The 21,572-nt window shown below is 43.5% G+C and overlaps 1 protein-coding gene across 2 annotated transcripts in view; it reads left to right on the top strand.

Moving 5' to 3' along the window:
- The window catches only part of WDR59 (WD repeat domain 59), an 85,536-nt gene extending 71,906 nt beyond the window's left edge, over window positions 1-13,630 (top strand). For both annotated transcript variants that reach the window (XM_049622618.1, XM_049622617.1), the window contains exons 21-26: window positions 2,653-2,765; window positions 4,125-4,275; window positions 4,371-4,443; window positions 5,611-5,737; window positions 5,892-6,034; window positions 12,889-13,630. In XM_049622618.1, the coding sequence (XP_049478575.1) occupies window positions 2,653-2,765; window positions 4,125-4,275; window positions 4,371-4,443; window positions 5,611-5,737; window positions 5,892-6,034; window positions 12,889-13,124 (843 nt within the window). In that variant the 3' untranslated portion in view covers window positions 13,125-13,630. The remainder of the gene's footprint in view (window positions 1-2,652; window positions 2,766-4,124; window positions 4,276-4,370; window positions 4,444-5,610; window positions 5,738-5,891; window positions 6,035-12,888) is intronic.
- Window positions 13,631-21,572: the final 7,942 nt, after the last annotated feature.

Here is a 21,572-nt window from a genome sequence, read left to right as displayed (position 1 = left end):
CTGTCCTCCTTTCGCTGCCCCTCCCCAACTCTCTCTCTTTCAAAAATAAACAAACATTAAAGAAAAATTTTTGAAAAAAAAAAAAAGAACTAGAACACTGCCATAAACCACCCTACTTGGCTGTGTCTCCTGTCAGTCCCCTCTTCCCCACCCAGGCCTGGGCAACCACTAGTCCGCTCTGTCTCTCCTGTGCCCTTTATTCTGTAGTGTGAGCGTGTGATTGGGCAGTGAAACCCCTCTCAGCTCAGTTTTTCCCTCATAACTCTCCCACTGGCCCAGAGCTAAGGCCTTCCCATGATTTTTATCTGATTAAAAAATCCTTAAGATTTCCTTTTGTCTTCTCATAAACACTGTCCGGTCTCCACCCCCCAAACCCTTTTAACTGAGGTTGAGGGTCCTAGATTGAATCTGTTTCTCTAAGGACTTAGCCATCTCAGGGTCTGTGTACGCTAAAAAGGCACAAGAAAGTAGTAGAAACATTGTGGAATTTATCCCGGGAGGTGAAGGTCCAACTCTGCTCCTCATGGGATAGCCTGGGTAAAGTAGTTCGGACTCGGTCAGCCTCTGTGTGTCTTTGTAAAATGAAAACTGGAAGGTTAATTGTATCATAGGATCGGTGAGGTTAGCAGATGCAGTCAGTCCTAAGGCACACCCACAGTTCGTGTTGTGAAAAATCATTCTCTGCGAAAAAACTACTTCCTAAGGTATTTTTGTTTTATTTTGTGGAAGTTTTCAGTATTTTTCTGGGAGTTGATTTGGAAGGTCAGGCTAGTCTGCGTGAACTTGAAAGACCCTTCCCTTGGGTTCAGACAGACCCGGGTTTAAACCTAGGCTCTCACTTTTTTTGTTGTGTGATCCGGGGTAGCCACCTAATCTGAGCCTCAATTTCCTCGACCTGAGCCAAAGTCAGATGCTTAACCAACCTCAAGTTTCTTGCCTGAATCAGTACTTGTGTGCATTAAGTACACTGGTACCACTTAATTTATTATTTATTTTTTTATTTATTTTGGTGAAAAAATTTAGATTTAGCCAGCTGAAGTCAGTTTTGTTGGCAATCCCAATTTTGTTGGCAACGTCCAAAGCATCCTAGTCGGGAGTCAAACATATGCTTTCTTTTCTCCGTCGGGGCTGATCAGAGTGTTGACCTTGGCCACATCATTGTCATAGAGCTTCTTCACAGCCTGTTTGATCGGTGCTTGTTGGCCTTGACATCCACAATGAACACAAGTGTGTTGTTGTCTCCTATTTTCTTCATGGCTGATGCTGGTAGTCGGGGTGGGGGTGGGGTGGGAACTTGATGGTGGCATAGCTTGTTTGTGTCAAGCTTGTTTCTCCTGGGGGTGCTCTTTCGAGGATATTTGGGCTGCCTTTGGAGGCACAGTGTCTTGGGCCATTGGAATGTAGGTGATGTGCGGATCTTCTTTCGTGACCGTGGACGCCTTTCAGCACTGCTTTCTTGGCCTTCAAAGCCTTTGCTTTGGCTTCAGCTTTGGGAGGGGCAGAGGCTTCTTTTTTCACTTTCGGTGCCATGTTCAGGAAAGGGCTAATTTAATTGCTTTATTACATATCTGATGTATTTCTCTACCTGTTTTCCAGTATTTTTATTTGCTTCTTTTTTCTTATAGACTCTTTGATTAAAGTCTAAATTTCCTTCCTTTCAGGTTTCTCAGAGTCTAGTACAGGGTTTTCCAGTCCCTGGTCGTACAATGATGTATTGCTACTAAGAAGAAAGATTTCCCAAAAGTAGTATTCCTCTTAAGGAGGCTCTTAATATTAAGCATGTGCTAAATCTTGGATTTAATAGACACTTAATGGACATTCATTTTGGCTTGATGACCCCAAGCCCTATGAGATTTCAGGTTTGGTGATATTCCTCAGATTTGATGTCAACAAAAAGAAAATCAAGTCTATTTTGTCCTGGCCTATTTTTCTTTAGCTTTGTGAGTATACTGAAACTTTTGTAATGAAAGCAACATAGCTTCCTGTTACTTGGGCAAAGGACAGATCTGCAGTGTGATACAGAATTCTATTTTTTCACCTCTGCCTGTTCACTAATGAAGCAGCAGCAGAAGTCACATGAGTTCGTGGTTAAATAGACAACCCATTGAAGTTAATGCACAGTGTCATTCCTCTGAAGTATACTTAATAAAAGGCTTTTAAAATATTTATTTATTTATTAATTTTTGAGAGAGAGAGAGAGAGAGAGAGAGAGAGAGAGAGAGAGCATGTGTGTGTGCTTGTGCACGAGTGGGGGAGGGGCAGAGAGCGAGGGAGCCAGAGAATCCCAAGCAGGCTCCAAGCTGGCAGCACTGAGCCTGACGTGGGGCCCAAACTCACAAACACTCAGGAACACTCAACAAACCATGAGATCAAGACCTGAGCTGAAATCAAGTGTCTGACTTAACTGACTGGGCCACCCAAGTGATCCTGCTTGATAGAAGTTTTTAAGACTAGTGTTTCTTGAGCGGTGCAGTCCCCTGAGCATCTTGTTAAAATGCGAATTTTGAGTCAGTATGTCTGGAATGGGGCCTGATATTCCCAGGTTTTACTGCCCTCAGAGCAGCAAGGCTTTAGGATAGGTGGGGTTCTTTCATGCTTCCTGGTCCTCTCGTCCCCAGTCTGACTTTGAATGTTTCTCTTTGATCTGTCCAGGTTTGGTCGCTGGCTACAGTCGCTACAGATCTTTGCCTTGGCCCGAAGTCTGACCCAGATTTGGAAACGCCCTGGGCTCGACATCCATTCGGGCGACAGCTGCTGGAATCCTTGTAGGTTTAGAGAGCTAAAAGGGAGGAAACGAGTGATGTAAATTTTAGGTCTGTACACACTTTTCATTGTTATCATCGAAGAAGTCTGAAGAACGGGAGGAAGAAGTGAGATCTTTCCCGTTAGTGCTATAATAATTTCTGTGCAGAACTAACTTCTTATAACAGAAGGAACTATACAGTTTTTGTCATTTACGACAAAGATTGGAGACTCATGCGTCCTTTAGAGATTTATGCTTTAGTCTATAAGTAACATCAGTCTGAATAGAAGAATTTGAACTCTTCAGATGGTAAATATCTTGGGTGCTGTAGAGCTTTGCCCCCAAGAGCGGAGACTCTAATGCCACATTGGCTTACACATTTTCCAAGGGCAATGATGTTTTCACCCTATTAGGCAATTTATGGCAACACTGAATTTGTGTTTGATTGTTGCATTGGGATGTGGCAAGCTGGAAATACAATGTGCAAAATGATTTACCAGATAAAACCACTTGAACCTTCATAACAGTTTGGCTCAGGTCTGGATAGAAAGACAGAGAAGCTCTAATTCCTCTGGTGGAGGATTTCTTTACTTACTTGTTGAGGCCAGACCTCGGACCTGTCCTCAAGCTTCAGTTGCCTCATGGTCATGCAGGGATGATAACAGTTGTTCTGTCCACATCACAGAAGGCTCAAATAAGATAGTGTGAAAACACCTTAAGAAATGTTAGACATTACTTGGTAGGAAAGTATCAATATCATTCTATCACAAAGGCCACGTTGCCCCGATCCCTACCTCACATCCTAGCATAGTAGTCCTAAAAGGAGCAAAGAGGATGTGAGTACCTAAAAGGTAAAAATATTCCTTGTTGTTCTTATTTAATAGCTCATGCTCATAATTCCACCTTTGAGTCTGTCGCCAGCTCGCCATACCGTGGTGGTTGTACAGTGTTCTGAGCACCTTCACGCAGCTTTTGGTTCCACGAGTGAAGTGTGTAGAGACCCCCAGAAAGCAGTGGGATTCTTCTTGGAGTTGGAGAGACTGAGAGCACATGCATGGCCTCATTCAGATGTTAGTTTAGTCCCCTTAGTTCTTGGAGAAGCTACATTCAAGTCTGAGCCATGCCTGGATGCCAACCAGAAACTTTTGAATGGGTTACCCGGGTCATTTGTAATACTTGGATATATTCTTTTCCAAAACAAATTTAGCCAGATTCTAATCAAGCAGCTAGATCTGTAGAAAACCCTGGTTCCCGACAGGGGTTTGTGAGGCAGAATTAAGAACCTTCCCTCTCATCCCTATGGCAGCAACCTGCCGTAAACTGTGACAGTTACCCTTCCTCTGTCTCTTCTCTTGACTTTTTTTCTGTCATCTTCTTCCAGGTTGGCTCATTACTGCCGACTCCGGGACGTCCAGACACTGGCCATGCTGTGCAGTGTGTTTGAAGCCCAGTCTCGGCCTCAGGGAATACCAAACCCCTTCGGACCCTTTCCCGGCCGGTCCTCTAACCTCGTGGTGTCCCACAGCCGATATGTAAGCTTGTGGCCTTCTGCTCTGTGTCTGACTTCTCCGAGAGGGAAGCATTCACAGGGCAGCGTGTTCTGACGCCGCGCCTGTCTGTCCTTCAGCCTAGCTTTACTTCCTCGGGCTCCTGCTCCAGCATGTCGGACCCAGGGCTCAACACTGGTGGCTGGAACATAGGTTGGTATGGAGCTGACTTGGCCACGCTGGATTTCTAGTGCTCTGAAGCTGTGTGCGAGTCGTTGATGTGTAAACTTCGGTTGATGGATATGCTCCATTTTTTCCTTGTTTCTCATTTCTCTTCCAATTTCCTATGATGGGGATGCTGTAGTCAGCAAGGCCTGGGCTTTCGTGTTTGAACAGGCCAGTTTCCGGTCTGCCTGTGTGCCTTGCTGGGTTGCTTTTCAACGTAGAACTTTGCGAAACTGACAGTGGGACTTCTTTGTGCTCACCCCGTAAACCCAACCCTCATCCTTTCTCCTTCATGGCACCCTCCCCCTCCCCCCCCCCCCCCCCCCCCCCCCCCGCCTGCCCCCGTCATCTGCCACTTCTGTTATCCGCCTCTTCCCACGCACTGTTTTCAACGTGGAGAAGTAAAGATGAGCCTGATTCTGGCTGGCCATAAAGACCTATTTAATGAATAAGTGTATTTGTGGTTTACGGATTTTTGCAATTCCTTTTTAAAGATCATCTTCGTTTTCTTGAGGGTGCCTGGGCGGCTCGGTCAATTAAGCACCCGACTCTTGATCTCACTTCAGGTCTTCATCTCGGGGTTGTGAGTTCAATCCCTGCATTGGCTCCATGCTGGGCATGAAGCCTATTTAAGTAAATACATAAAAATTACCTTAATTTTCTGGATTATAAAAGTCATACCTGCCCAGTGGAGAAAAACAAAAAGTATTAGAGAAGAAAATAATCACCACTGAACCTCCACCTAGAAACAATGTCTGTTAACATTCCAGAACATTTTTTCCCGATCTGTATATGTGTGTGTGTGTGGGGGGGGGTCATTCTATATATACGATTTTGCATTCTGTTTTTAATTGGATCATGAGCATTTTCTCATGTCATTTAAAAAGTCTTTATGAGTCATGACTGCTTTATCCAATGTTCCGTATCACTACACCATAATTTGCTGCTTGAACATTATGTGTATACTTAATTATCTGGTCACCTGAACAGTAAATACCTAGACAAAAAGGCAAGGCTGAGAAAGAGTTCTGTTCAGTTATATTTCTCAGCATCTTCCAGGGACTAAATTGGGCGCATTCTGCATTATGAGGGTGTTCAGGCCCTTTCCATGCCTTCTCTGATTTCCCTTTGTCCTTCCCATTTGATTTTCTTCAGCGGGAAGGGAGGCAGAACATGTATCTTCACCTTGGGGAGAGTCTTCTCCAGAAGAAATCCGCTTTGGGAGTCTTACCTACAGTGATCCTCGTGAGCGAGAACGTGACCAGCATGATAAAAATAAAAGGTAACGACCTTCCCGGGCGAGAGCTGCAATTTCATAATGCTTAGATTCTCCAAAATTAGGACTCTTGCCTTAAGAAAGGCATATTGAGTTCATTTGGTTTCGAGCTTGTTTTTTCTTAAAGGAACTGACAGGAAATCTTTTGAGTTTTATCCAGGCTTCTGGACCCTGCCAATACCCAGCAATTTGATGACTTTAAGAAATGCTATGGAGAAATCCTCTATCGCTGGGGGCTGAGAGAGAAACGAGCTGAGGTGCTGAAGTTTGTCTCCTGTCCTCCTGATCCTCACAAAGGGATCGGTGAATATCAATTTCTTTCTTTTCCTGTCACTGTCTGAAAGGTCCCATAATTTAGTTTGTCTGTAATGTAAGACTTGGAGTGAAGTGTTTTAGCTTCTCACTTTCAAGCTGCCAAAAACCCCTGCCTTTCATGACAAGCGTAAATTTCTCTTCTAAATAGAAGTAGTTCTGTGTGTGGTACTCAGATAGTGATTTGAACGAGGGGTACTTATCCATATATTCCCCTATTGTATATCAAGCACATTCTTCCCCTTCTGGAGTTCACAGACAAGTAGGGAGCAAAATTAAGTAGTTATAAGTGGTGATCCTTGTTTATGAGCAAACAAAACGGATGTTGGTGCAGGGAGGGAGAATTTTAGGTAAGGTGTTGCAGTGGACTGGGAAGCCCTTTCTGAGGGGCTGAGGTCTGAGGGGTGAGAAGGAGCCATCCGTGAGGAGAGCAGTAGATATAAACAAGTGAAGGAAGGCAGTGGCTAGAACACAATGAGCAAGAAGAGGGGTACCAGGTCAGACTGTAGGATAATTAGGGACTTGTAAGTCAGGGTACAGCGTTGGGCTTGTATTCTGAGTCCAGTGGTAAGCGTCCAAGGTATTCAGAGGTAAGTGACATGCTCTCATTTTTATTTTAAGAGAATCACTGGCTGTTAAACGAAGAAAGGATTGGAGGAGGGCAGGGGTGAAAGTCTGAAGGCTGTTAGGATAGTCAGATGGAGATCTCCGGTCTAATGTCAGGCTGTGTCAATAGAGGTAGAGATAGAGGGATTAAAAATACATTTTAGAGGGAGACTTACCATAATACGCTAACAAATTGGATGTCGGATTGCGGGGAAGAGACAGAGCTTATTAGGTAATTTCTGGGTTTCTAGCTTGAGCAACTGGGTAGGTGGTGGTGCCCAAATTAAGACAGAAAATTAGGAGCCCTGTTAGGGGCCGGAGATGTGTATGAGATGCCAGACCTTCCAGTCCCATATGTGGCCAGATGAGTGTCTGGAGCTCAAAGGGGAGCCTGGGGCTAGAACTAGGAGTCTGGGAACCTCCATCATGTAGGCGGTCCTGAAGCTGTGATAGTGGGTACCTTGCCCTGGGCCTGGGGGTGGGGAGGGGGGAGGCCCGGTGGGGCAGGGGGAAGAATACAGGGAGAGCGAGTGCCCACCTACTCCGGGCCGTGAGAGAAACCAGCCCTTGCACTGGCGTCTAGAGGAAGAACCAGAAACAAACTTAGAATGAGACACCAGTGAGTTTTGAGGAAAAGCAAGACCGTGACCTGAAAGGAGCCAAGAAAAGAGATAGGTTTTAAAGGGTGACGTGGAAGACTGCCAGAGAGGGTGGTTTGAACACACATGGATTTCCTCTCTCCCCCGGATGCCCCAGAGCATCTATCCAGAGCTTTCCTGAAAAGGCATAACCGTGTACGGGGAACAGTGTTGGCAATAGCATTTGGGGTCAGGGAGGCCGATAGGTTAGTGGTAGCTGATTTTACGGGGCCTGAACGGACAGGTGGAAAAACAGTAACACACATCACAGAACCACCTGCCCCAACGATGGCTCAGGATTTAGTTATGCCCAGTACCTCTGGAAGTGGCATGAAGGTAAGAGTAAGCACAGTATTGTTTGATGGCCTTTTTAGGCCAGACCCCTGCCCCTAGTTTGCAGAGCAGGTTATTACCCTTTCTCTAGCACTATAGAAAATTGGAAATATTCGTTCTCCAGAGAAGGCAGACACCTTTCCACATTGAAAGGGCCCACCAATGGGGCGCCTGGGTGGCTCAGTCGGTTAAGCATCCGACTTCGGCTCAGGTCATGATCTCGCAGTCTGTGAGTTCGAGCCCCCGTGTCGGGCTCTGTGCTGACAGCTCAGAGCCTGGAGTCTGTTTCACATTCTTAGTCTCCCTCTCTGTCTGACCCTCCCCCATTCATGCTCTGTCTCTCTCCGTCTTAAAAATAAATAAATGTTAAAAAAATTTTTTTTTTAATATAAAAAAAAAAAAAAAAAGAAAAGAAAGGGCTCACCAAGCATTTAGTGTAGTGAATGAAGAAAGACCCAGGATGAAGAGCGTACCCTGGGAGCTTCCAGAGAGGGAAAGCAGGATAAGGAAAATGGATGGCACCACACTTCTCAGGAGCAGTGAACTAGATACTGGAAAGGAGAGGACAATGAATGCATCAGTGCCTTCAGAATTCTCCAGAAAATGGTTTCTCACCTGGAATTCTACCCAAATTATCAGTCACGTGTGAAAGTAAACCTTCACCCTCTCCAAGAAGGAGATTCAGTCTAAGAAAGCAGGGAGTCGGGATGATGTTAAAGGGAGATCCACATGGCCAACCCAGAGACAGATCCAGTTTGGAGCTTCAGGAGCATTGTCTCCAAGAAGAGAAAGTTAGAAAAATATCTAATGGATTTCAGTTTCTGATATATTTATAGAGATTCAGATATTTGATAGAGGGTTCGCAAGTGAATTATGCTAAGCCAACTAAGCAAATGAAAACAACAAGACGGTTACTGACTCTGAGAAAAACCAAATGTGCAGGAAAGGAAAAGTCATCATGGTTATGTGGCTCGGCTTGATTGATGTTCACCTAGGTAGATGGTGGGACGGGGTATATGAGTGGATGGTGGGATTGAGGAGTAGAAGAAGCTGCCAGGTGAAAGTTGAGGTAATGCTTCAGTGTGGAAGTTAAGAATTGGCTTCATAAATGTGGTGTTTGAGAATAGGAAGGTAGAAACAGAAGAAAAAGTTAAATGAGTTGGAAGGTTTTCCTCCTGAGAGTGAGGGGCAAGGGAGGTGGAAGGGAATGTTGGTTTTGTTAATAAGATGTCTAGCATTATTTGACTCTTTAAGTTGTATGTATATAGTTTCAATTAAAAAACCCAAACAGGGCGCACCTGGCTGGCTCATTCGCAGAGCATGTGCCTCTTGATCCCAGGGTTGTGAGTTCAAGCCCCTTGTTGGGTGTAGAAATTACTTAAAATCTAAAAAACAAACCAGAGTAATACATAGATCTGCATATCGAAGGATTATTTTAATACGGATTATTTTGGTGTATGTACTTGAGGAAATGCAAAGATGCAAAATGCTATTTGGATAATATATTTTTCAGAGCATATAAATGCATGAAAGTTTATCAGAGAGAGGATTGCAGGCCTAGAGCAGTTTGTCTTGTAGAATTAGTTTTCAGGAAAATCTATGAGTCACAGAGACAGGTAACTGGTATATTGCACTCTTACTGACATCTACCATGAGAAGCATCATGCCTGGTTCTGTTGGCCGGACGAGGAAATCCAGGGGGTGGTTTGGTGGGGATGGGCGGGGGTTAACAAGAAGCCTGTAATCCAATCAGAGAAGTAAAACAGGAACTCACAAAGACTCAGATGATCTTGAAGAATGAATAATATGTTCTAATACCTTTACAAAGAGCACTGCAAGATTTCAGAGGGAGGGGGTTATGAAAACAGACTCACAGACAAAGCATTTAAATATTTTCATTTTTATTATTTGGAAGAATTGGACTGTTCATATATGGCAAACAGATATTGACAGAAAAATGCTACAAGGTCACCGGGGCTACGTACAGTTAGGCTCCAAATTGCTGGAAAACCAGCACTTTCCTCTTGGGCTAATCACGTCGGCAAGGGTCATCCGATATCAGCAGTGAATTTTAGAAATAAGATTGTTGTCATTTAGGGAGTTAGATTTATAGAAAGAGGCAGAGCTTCACCTATTTTGAAGGAGTACTGCTGGGCAGAATATTCTTTTGAAAAGCCATCTCCATCATAAGATGGGTTTTGATTTTGTTGTTTTCCACTATGGCGTGTGGTGCTTGGTCACAGTGATGGCAGAGCAAGGTGTTTGCTTTGCTTTGTCAGCCCCGCCTCCCAAATCTTGCGCCAGAGGCGTGCATCTGCCCACCTCAATTTTGTTCAGCAATTTTTATTTAGCTTATTAATTAATTTATGTCTTATTTTATTTGACTTCCATTTATTAATTTAGCGTCTTATTTTTTTGGCTGGTTTTATTTACACTTGTGTAATTGATGTTCATGACACAACTCTTCCCTATGAGGGGCCATATGACACTAAGCCTCCGGAGCTGGCTTCTGCCTGAGGGTTTCATAGAGCCTCGGAAATCGCAATTTCATCGTTTATGTGCCAGACGTGTTTTTATTGTCCTTATTAGTTTGTCTCTTAGGAACCAAGAATGATCCGTTTCACCTCTGCCACGTTTCCCCTGCAAAGCCTACACCTGTGGTTGTACGCTTCCTTCCCTGAGATCCCCAGGTTTGTCAGTTTTCCTATAAAAGATACCTGACAGCTTCCCGATCACAAACAAACTCTACAGCCCTTTGCATATCCAAATGTGGTGACACTTAGCGCGAACCCCACCAGCATGGCCCAGAAGTGTGCACACCCTTCTCAGTAATGGCCGGTCCATCATGTGTAACAGTAAGAGGCAAGAGAGAAATACTAAAACTACACTTAGTGACGTAGTGTTTCCGTATTTTCTCTCTTTGTGAATTTGTATCCACTTAGAAATTGTTCACATCCACCCCCCCCCCACAAATGATTCATTAATTAACTAAATGAAATGTTAGTTCAGAGCCTTAATAAGGATTTTTAGAAATTATACTTAAACTGACTTACTGTGAAGAAACACAGTTACCGATGACATTGAGTTTTTCAGGGAGATGACATTTTAGTAATTTTACCCGGATAGATATGGAGGATAATTAAGTTTACATTTACAGTTATCTCAAATGTCAAAGAACAACCCTTTTTTATTTTGTGTCTTATTATTTTATTTTTTAATAATTTTTTTAAGTTTATTTATTTATTTTGACAGAGACAGAGAGCACAAGCAGGGGAGCGTAGAGAGGGAGAGAGAGAGAGAATCCCAAGCAGGCTTGCAGGGTCAGCAAGCCCGACGTGGGGTTCAAACTCATGAAACTGCGAGATCATGACCTGAGCCCAAATCAAGAGTTGGACGCTTAACCGACTGAGCCACCCAGGCGCCCCAAGAACAACCTTTTTTTTTTTTTTTAAAGCCATACTATAATTCACTATGTTGAACATGCACTTTTTGCATTCTCATAATCTTTAAAGGTTGAATCTTATCAAACCAATAAAACTACTAAAGGAAATATAAGAAATTTAAACTAATTAGGCTTTTCACAAGAACATAAACCAAAGTCTTACCTGACATAAACAGGCTTAGAGGGACAAGACATGGCTGTTTTTAACCAAGATCACCAAACCACTCTAATCTGTCTCACGATTGACCTGAACCAGGACTATCATAAAATCTTTCCTTAGTTACCATGTATTTTAGAAGTCTTTAGTGGTACATTTTTGTGACCACCCGCCGTCACGAAGCAGAGGGAACTGGCTCTGGCGAAAGGAAGGCTCCTTCCTGTGTTGTAGGAGGTAGAAGGAGTAGAGGAACAGGTAGGGAGATGCAAAGGTTTGGTGGCTGGAGATGAAGGCTTCTCTTTTCTCAAGGCAGAGGGGAGGCCGGCAGGTGAGGGGAGCAGGGTGTGTGCGAGGAGTGCGCGGGCTGCTGCGGAGGCCGGAAGTGCCGTCTGGGGAATGGCAGAGGAGCCCCCCCCCCCGCCCCCCCCCCCCCGCACTGGGAGTCTTTGGTGGATTTAGTGGGAAGTGCATCTTGACGGTGGGCCTTCCCTCACTAGTGCTCGTGGAGTCAGCAGCTCCACCGGGGCCGGAGGTTCTTCCGGGCGGTACCGTGGAGGGAGAGGTGGGGATACTTGCGAGCAAGTGATTGGGAGGTTGGTTCGCGTCACTCAGACTGGCCCCGGGGGAAGGTGACGCCAGAAAGGGTGAAGGCTGTGCATGACAGGTGAGGACCTGCGAGGCCACGTGGGCGGAGGGTCGGGGGGGGTGGGTTTTGAAGGCACCAGGGATGGTGCCAAGAACCGGGGCTGAAGGAAGAGTGAGAACCAGAAGAGAAGTCCTGAGGGAACGGGGGTATGTCCACGGTGCCACAGGTGAGAGCAGAGAAGAGGAGACAAGGGTGGCGAAGCCAGGCGGTGTTTCCTCAAGAGGAAAGGTGACGGTCTGGAGGCAGTAATGGGGCGCGGGCCTGCCGCTCCTGCCCTGGCGCTCTTCAGGAATCGAGACCAAGGTGGCCTTTGCTCCAGAGGTTGGCAGAGGTGGCAGGCTACAGGCAGGGCCGGGCGACGAGGGCACCGTCCCGGGAGAGAGCGCAGCCGGTGGGGAGGTTTGCTCCCAAGCTGGCCCGCTGGAAGCGGCCCGGGCAGACGGGAGGTCGGTACTGGCCGCCCAGACTCGGGGTCATGCCTGAGGTAGACTAGGATGTGCAGGTGAGGGGGTTGGCCCTCGGGGTCTCTTCCGGGGGACCGGGGGCCAGCTGTCAGGTGGTCCTGACCGCAGTGTCCTGACCCGGCTCCTCTCGTGCCACTTGGTCATTGGTGGGCGGGAAGGGAAGACGGCGTGAGACTGGTCAGCCGTTGCTGGGTGTCACTGAGTCCTTCGCTTCTGTCAACAAACGATCGGTGGCCACCTCCACGAGCCAGGCCCGCGCAGCCACTGGCGTAGGAGAGAACGAGGCGTAGCTACCTCCTGGGCTTTTCACCCGAGGCCCCTGGCCACCAGGCGTCTGGCACGCTGTCCACCTGCACCCCGCCGGCAGGGACGGCAGCTTCTCTTTGTCAGACTTAGTGAGATTGTGGACGAAGAGCTGCTGTTGAAGAAAAGGGAGCACCACGGCCGTGATAGAATCCCGTAGAGTCCTCCAGCGAATACGTCGTTCTCACAGTGCCGTGTCCCTCCGTGGAACTAACTTACCGTGTCTCTTGTTCTGGCCATCCCCGCCCGTTCGCAGAGTTTGGCGTGTACTGCAGCCACTGTCGGAGCGAGGTCCGTGGCACGCAGTGTGCCATCTGCAAAGGCTTCACGTTCCAGTGTGCCATCTGCCACGTGGCGGTGCGCGGCTCGTCCAACTTCTGCCTGACCTGCGGGCACGGTGGGCACACCAGCCACATGATGGAGTGGTTTCGGACCCAGGAGGTGTGTCCCACCGGGTGTGGATGCCACTGCCTGCTTGAGAGCACATTCTGAACTTACAGACCTTGGGAGTTGTCACAAATCCCGGAGGACCCCGTAAACGCTGGACGGCAAGTTCTCCGCCAGGAGAGAGGCTCCCGAAGCCATTCCCAGCTAGACTGGGGCACGTTCCCCTCAGAGACTGCCACAGCCCCAGCTGCTCGTGAGCTTTTGTTTCTCTTCTGTGTGGCTGTTGATGGCAGGGATGTCACCGGGCAGGAGGAGAACAGATGTGCAGAGCCGCGTAGCCAGGTGGAAATTTCCTTGCAGAAAAGCACCTGGCTCCAGAGCCATGTTTACCTTTAAGGTGTTAACCATAAACCACTGAGCAGCATCCTTTCTGATGCCGTTTCAGACCACGGTGGGATGCAAAGGACGGTCTCCTGAGCCGAAGGACGATGGACATTAACTTAGTTGACAAGTGGGCCTCTGATGTAAATTGGTACATTTAACGGACTGATGGGTAGTGGCCTTTTAAAAATGCTAAATTATAAATATATGATGTACTTAAAGAGTCTAAAGGTGTCTCTTTTGTTTGTTATTTCTCTTCAAGCTGATCTTCCTTGGCTAATAACATTCAGGTAATTGTTTGGGAAAAAAAGATTGAACAGTGTTTCATTTTTTTATTTTTATTTTTAAAATTTTTTAATGTTTTGTTTATTCTTGAGAGAGAGACAGAGCCTGAGCGAGGGAGGGACACAGAATCCAAAGCAGGCTCCAGGCTCTGAGCTGTCAGCACAGAGCCCCACACGGGGCTCAAACTCATAAGCCATGAGATGATGACCTGAGCCAAAGTCGGACGCTCAACCAACTGAGCCACCCAGGCGCCCCTGAACAATGTTTTCATGAAATTGTTTTTACCCTGCTTCTGATTGAAGTTAACTCTTTTGGATAGGACCAAAGTCAGCGCTCACATTTTCAAAGGAAATGCTGATTTACTCTTGTCATCTGATTGGAGAAGACAGAATTTGACATTGCAGTTTCTTTCGAACCCTTTTAATCATTTTATTTAGCAAAAGGAAAATGAGATGGCTTCACAGCACTGATAGTCAGGTCTCTCACTGGCACAGGGTAGGTTGGCTGAGTTCCGGCAAATTCCTTCCGCTCTTCATTTGGGCTTCCTCGTAGACGTTGCCCTGTGTTTATCTGCGTTCCAAGTGACTGTGACTCACCTGTCCACCTATTTTATTCTTCAGGACGATTTTCAAACTCTTCACATATGTGCCAGGGAAATTTTTTTTTTTCACATTTCTACTGAAATATATATTTGTTTCTTAGAATTTTATAGTTTCAGGGGTGCCTGGGTGGCTCAGTCAGAGTTAAGCATCCAGCTCTTGATTTCAGCTCAGGTCATGATCTCACGGTTCATGAGATTGAGTCCTGCGTCAGGCTCTGTGTTGAAAGTTCAGAGCCTGCTTGGGATCCTCTCTCTCCCTTTCAGATCTCCTCCCCACTCCCCCCAAAAATAAACGAACTTTTTTTTTTTTTAAGAATTTTTCTGTTCCAAATTGATTAACTTAAGAAATATAACAACATGTCTCAAAACATGTCATGCATCGCTATGTTTCAAACTGTAGGTCAGGACCCAATAATGGATTGTGGCATTGATTTAGTGGATAAAAGCTAGCATGTAAAAAAATTGAAGTAGAGTAGAAGAGAAAAGATGAACACATACCATGCATACCGTGAATATCGTTTTGTGTAACTTGTTTATGAGTGTATATGCACAACATAACTTCATTTCTAACTGAGGGTTGTGGTCAAAACATTTGGAAAACACTGTTCAGGATGATGCATCTACTTTGTCCCCTATGTTGCCAGGCACAGAGCACCGTGATGTAAGAGAAGCCTAGATTGTGTGCAGTGGGAGAGCAGAGGTATATAGCCTGGGCTCTGACCAAGGTCAGATGCCAGCATCTCCGCAGACTGAGCTGAGAAACGAGGTGCAACAGGTAGGTTGGGAGGCTGATAAAGGACGCGGCCCAGGAAGCCCGAATTTCTCCACTGTCTGTTTTTCATTTGCGTTGAGGCTGCTGTAATGGCCATCACAGGATGGCCATTTATACTAAGATATTTATACTAAGACAAAGGATCTGTTACCTTCTTCAGTGAAGTCACACCATTTGCAGAGAACAATCTTTTCTTGTTCCCCACTCCTCAAACTAATGTAAAATCTGTCCCTATCCTCATCAAGAATTAGATGTTTTTATTGTTTTAGTTTATTAGAATAACCTTGTCTTCTAAAACTAAAAAATCATCATAATGAGTGTTAAGAAATTTAAAGCTTAAAAGATTACATAATGTTGGGGTGCCTGGGTGGCTCAGTGAGTTGAACATCTGATTCTTGGTATCAGCTCAGGTCATGATGTCATGGTCATGGGATCCAGCACTGGGCATAGAACCTGCATGGGATTCTCATTCTCTCTCTGCCCCTATCCCACTCATGGGCTCTCTATAAATACATACATACATACATACAGAAGTAAAAGATTACATAATCTCTTCTTTCAACACGTGTGTTCCTTTTGAATTTCTAAGTTACCAGAACAAAAGCCTAATATATATATTTTTTTCCAAAGTCTAATATTTTAAGAATATTTGCATTTCAGGGTGGCAGATTGGGAGGACCCTAGGCTCACCTTGTCCCACGAACACAATTAGATAAATATCAAGTCATCCTAAATACCCCAGAAACTGACCTGAAGACTGCCAGAACAAACTCCACAACTAAAGGTAGAGAAGAGGACACACTGAAGAAGGTAGGAAGTGCAGAGGCATGGTTTAGGGGGGAAATGGACCATGGCTGCTGCAGAGGAGAGGGAGTTGTGGCCGCAGAGAAGGATGAGAGAGAAGAGCGCACAGGCGGATGCATGAGGGGAATATTTCCCCAAGACTGTTGGCTTAGAAAATGAGAGGGGCCGAATTTCATGAGTGCTTGCAACCAGTAGGGCTTAAAGCCTGGAGTTTTAAAGGTCAGTGGACTTGGCTGGGATAGACCGTGGAAGACACTGTGCTGCTCCTGGAGGGAAACAATCCAGGGGCATACCGCATGGGAACTGATTTGAAGAGTGCCTAGGGTACACAGTCGGGAGAGTATTTGCTGTTCTTAGAGCACATCTCTGAAGAGGCAGTGTTCACAGAGACACCTCTCCAGGAACAAAGGAGCTGACTGGCATCATTTCCCTCCCCCTCAGCATAAACACACCGACCAATGGGAAGCAGTGTAACACAGACAGTGGCTGCCCAATTTGCTTACACTAAGTCCTCCCCCCTTCCAGTGGAACTGCCTTTCTCAGTCATGCATATCTCAGTCCATTGTGGCAGGCCCCTCCCCCAAAAGACTAGCACAAACCTGTGCCCATACCATGTCTCCTAACAAGAGTTTTGCAGGTGTCTTAGTTCCAGTGGAGGCAGTAACTGGTCTCATTTCACAAGCAGACCAGAGCACTCCTAGTTAAAACTTGCCACATTCAAGCCAGGGACCAAACACTGCCCACCGTAGGCAAAGAGAGCCTCTGCAACGATTGACCTGAAGGATAGAGCATCCAGAACACAACAGCAGAGCACACACTAGAGACACTCCCTGAAGTGCCAGGCTCTGAGCACTACATGACCTCTTCTTCATAAGGCCATTACTTTCACAAACAGGAGACATAACTGGCTTTTCTAACACAGAGAAGAAGGAAGAGGCTTAGACAAAATGTGAAGGCAGGAATTTATCCTAAATGAGAGAAGATAAGGCCACAGCCAGAGATCTAAATGAAACAGATATATGTAACGTGCCTGATGGAGTATTTAAAGCAACGATCATGAGTATAGTTACTGGGCTTGAGAAAAGAATGGGAGACATCAGTGAGACACTTGCCACAGAGATAAAAGAGTTAAAAAAGAATCAGAGATGAAGGGTGCAAAAAAAATGAGATTAGGAATACACATGATGCAATGAGCAGCAGCAGGCTGGAAGAAGCAGAGGAGCAAATTAATGACCTAGAAGACAGTAGTGGAAAGCAATGAAACTGAACAGAAGAGAAGAAAATTATGCAAAATGAGGATAGACCTAGGGAATTCAGTGACTCCAGGAGTCCCAGAAGAAGAAGAGAAAGGGGGCAGACTATTTGATAAAAAATAGCTGAAAACTTCCCTAATCTGGGTAGGGAAACAGATATACAGATCCAGGAGGCACAGAGAACTCTCATCAAAATCAACGACAGCAGGCCCACAGCAAGATACATTGTAATCAAATTTGTAAAATTTGTAATTAAATTTGTAAAATTTGTAAAAATTAAATTTGTAAAATACATTGTAATTAAATTTTAAAATTTGTAAAATTAATTTGTAAAATTAAATTTGTAAAATTAAATTTGTAAAATTTTCAAAAGAAACTTGGCAAGTCAGAAGGTAGTGGCATGATATATTCAAAGTGCTGAATGGAAAAAATCTGCAGCCAAACATACTGCCTCCAGCAAGTCTATAATTCAGAATAGAAGGAGGGATAAAGAGTTTCCCAGACAAAAACCAAAGGAGTTTGTGACCATTAACCAGCCCTGCAAGAAATATTAAAGAGGTCTCTTTGAGTGGAAAGGAGAGACCAAAAGTGACAATAAAGGTGGGAAACACAAAGCAGTAAAAATGACTATTTCTGTAAAAAAAAAAAAAAAAAAAAAAAAATCAAGGAACTCACACAAAAAAAGGATGTAAAATACGTTAGCATATACCTAAAACATGGGAAGGAAAGGAGAAAAGAATGGATTCAAACCTAAATGACCATCAACTTAATATAGACTGCTATATGCAGATTTTATATACAAACCTATTGGTAACCATATATCAAAAACCACTAATAAATATGCAAAGAGTAAAGAGAAAGAAATCCAAATATACCACTAAAGAAAATCAGCAAACCATGAAGGAGGGAAAAACAAGAAAGGATCAGGGAAAATCTCCAGAAACAACCACAAAACAAGTAATAAAATGGCAATAAATACATGTCTATCAATAATTACTGTGAATGGACTAAATGCTCCAGTCAAAAGACATAGGGTGACAGAATGGACTTAAAAAAAAAAAAAAAGACCCATCTATATGTTGCCTACAAGAAATTCACTTCAGACCTTAAGACACCTGCAGGTTGAAAGTGAGGGGATGGAGAAATATTTATCATGCAAATCAATGTCAAAAGAAAGCCAGAGTAGCAATACTTCTATCAGACAAACTGGACTTTAAAACAAAGACTTTTTAAACAAAGAAGGACACTATATAACAATAGAGTGGACAATCCAAAAAGATATAACAACTTTAAACATTTATGCACCCAACATGGAAGCACCCACATACATAAGACAATAATAAACATAAAGGAACTAATCTATGATAATAATAACAATAATAATAGGGTACTTTAACACCCTGATTATGTCAATGGGCAGATCACCTAAACAGAAAATCAACAAAGAAACAATGGCTTTGAATGACACGCTGGACCAGATGGACTTAATAGATATATTCAGAACATTTCATCCTAAAACAGCAGAATATACATTCTTTCAAGTGTACATGGAGCGTTCTCCAGAATAGATCACATATTAGGCCACGAAACAGGTCATAGCAAACACAAGAAGATTAAAGTCATACCATGCACCTTTTCTAACAACAACACTATGAAACTAGAAGTTAACCACAAGGAAAAATCTGGAAAGATCAAAAATAAATGGAGGTTAAATAACATCTTACTAAATGATGAATGAGTCATCTAGGAAAAGAAACTAAAAAAATATGTGGAAACAAAATGAAAAGAGTTGTCCAAAACCTTTGGGATGTGGCAAAAGCAGTCCTAAGAGGGAAGTTTATAGCAATACAGGGCTACCTCAGGAAGCAAGAAAAGTCTTAACCTAACCTAACCTAACACCTAAGGGAGCTAGAAAAGAACAATAAAGGAAGCCTAAAGCCATCAGAAGGAAGGAAATCCTAAAGATTGGAGCAGAAATAAATAATATAGAAACTAAAAAATCCATAAATAAAACAGAGGGGCAACTGGGTGGCTCAGTCAGTTAGACATTATTAGTTCAGGTCATGATCTCACAGTTCACAAGTTTGCGTCGGGCTCTGTGCTGACAGCTCAGAGCCTGGAGCCTGCTTCAGATTCTGTGTCTACCTCTCTCTCTGCTCCTCCTCTGCTCACACACACACTCTCAAAAACAAGTAAACATTAAAAAAAAAACAAACAAACAACACAGATCAATGAAACCAGGAACTGGTTCTTTGAAAAAAATCAATAAAATTGATAAACCTCTAGCCAGACTTATCAAAAAGAAAAGAGAAAGGGCCCAAATAAATAAAATCACAAATGAGAGAGAAATAACAACCAACATCACAGAAATAGAAACAATTATAAGAGAGTATCTTGAAAATTTATATGTGAACAAATTGGACAATGTAGAAGAAATGGATAAATTCCTAGAAACATATAAATTACCAAAACTGAAATAGGAAGCAATAGAAACCTTGAACAGACCGATAACTAGCAAGGAAATTGAGTCAGTAATCAAAACACCCCCAACAAACAAAAGTCCAGGACCAGATGGCTTCACAGGCAAATTCTTCCAGAAATTAAAAAAAAAAAAAAAAAAAAGTTAAAACCTATTTTGTCAAACTTCCAAAAAATAGAAAAGGAAGGAAAAGTTCCAAATTTATTCTACGAGGCCCACATTATCATCATACCAAAACCAGATAAAGACACTGCTAAAAAAGAGAACTATAGGCCCATATCCCTGATGAACACAGTTGTAAAAATTCTCATTAAAATGCTAGCAAACTGAATCCAACAAAATCTTAAAGAAAAGTCATTCACCACAATCAAGTGGGATTTATTCCTGGTTTGCAAGGGTGGTTCAATATTTGCAAATCAATCAGTGTGATATTTCACATTAATAGGGGGTTAGAGCCATAAAATTATTTCAGTAGGTGTAGAAAAAGCATTTGACAAGAAGTACAACATCCATTCATGATAAAAACTTTTAACAAAGTGGGTTTAGAGGGAACATACCTCAACATAATAAAGGCCATATATGAAAAACTCACAGCTAATATAAATGGGGAAAAACTAAAGAGCTTTTCCTCTATGGTCAGGAACAAGGCAGGGATGTCTACTCTCACCACTTTTATTCAATATAGTATTAGAAGTCCTAGCAGCAGCAATCACACAACAAAAAGAAATAAAAGGCAAGGAAGAAGTCAAACTTTCACTATTTGCAGATGACATGACACCATATATAGGAAACCTTAAAGACTCCACCAAAAAACTGCTTGAACTGATAAACAAACTCACTAAAGTCACAGGATACAACATCAACATACAGAAATCTGTTGTGTTTCTGTACATCAATGAGGAAGCAGCAGAAAGAGAAATTAAGGAATCAATCCCATTTACAATTGTACCAAAAACAATAAGAATAAACCTAATCAGAGTAGAATAAACCTAATCAAAGAGGTGAAAGACCCGTATTCTGCAAACTATGCGGTACTGATGAAAGAAATTCAAGACGATGGAATTCAAGAAATGGAAATACATTCAACGTTCATGGATTTGAAGAACAAATATTGTTAAAATGTCTATCCTGCTCAAAGCAATCCACACATTTAATGTAATTCCTATCAAAATACCAACAGCATTCTTCACAGAGCTAGAACACACAATCCTAAAATTTGTGTGGAAGCACAAAAGACCCTAAGTAGTCAAAGCGATCTTGAAAAGGAAGAGCAAAGCTGGAGGCATCACAATTCCCAACTTCAGGTTATATTACAAAGCTGTAGTAATCAAGACAGTATGGTACCTGCACAAAAATAGACACAAAGATCAATGGAACAGAATAGAAAATCCAGAAATGAACCCACAGTTATATGGTCAGTTAATCTTCTACAAAGCAGGAAAGAATATTCAAGGGGAAAAAGTCTCTTCAACAAATGGTTTTGGGAAAACTGGACAGCTACATGCAAAAGCATGAAACTGGACCACTTTCTACCCCATACACAAAAATAAATTCAAAATGGACGAAAGACCTAAATGTGAGATCCGAAACCATAAAAATCATAGAAGGAAACACAGACAGCAACTTCTTTGACCTTGGCCATAGCAGCTTCTCTCTAGATATGTTTCCTGAGGCAAGGGAAACAAAAGCAAAAATAAACTATTGGGATTATATCATAATTAAAGCTTCTGCACAGTGTATGAAACCATCAACAAAACTAAAAGGCAACCTATGGAATGGGAGAAGATATTTGCAAATAACCCTTTATAGGGTTAGTATACAATATGAAGAACTTCTAAAACTCAACACCCGAGAATTCAATAATCCAATTTAAAAATGGGCAGAAGGGGCACCAGGGTGGCTCAGTCAATTAGCATCCAACTCTTGATTTCGGCTCAGGTCATGAGCTCACTGTTTGTGAGACTGAGCTCCACATGGA

The sequence above is a fragment of the Panthera uncia genome (genome assembly GCF_023721935.1).
Source record: "Panthera uncia isolate 11264 chromosome E2 unlocalized genomic scaffold, Puncia_PCG_1.0 HiC_scaffold_20, whole genome shotgun sequence".
In the NCBI taxonomy this organism is placed as follows: domain Eukaryota; kingdom Metazoa; phylum Chordata; class Mammalia; order Carnivora; family Felidae; genus Panthera; species Panthera uncia.
The sequence above is the reverse complement of the archived record's forward strand: the minus strand, read 5'-3'. Positions and strand labels throughout refer to the sequence as shown.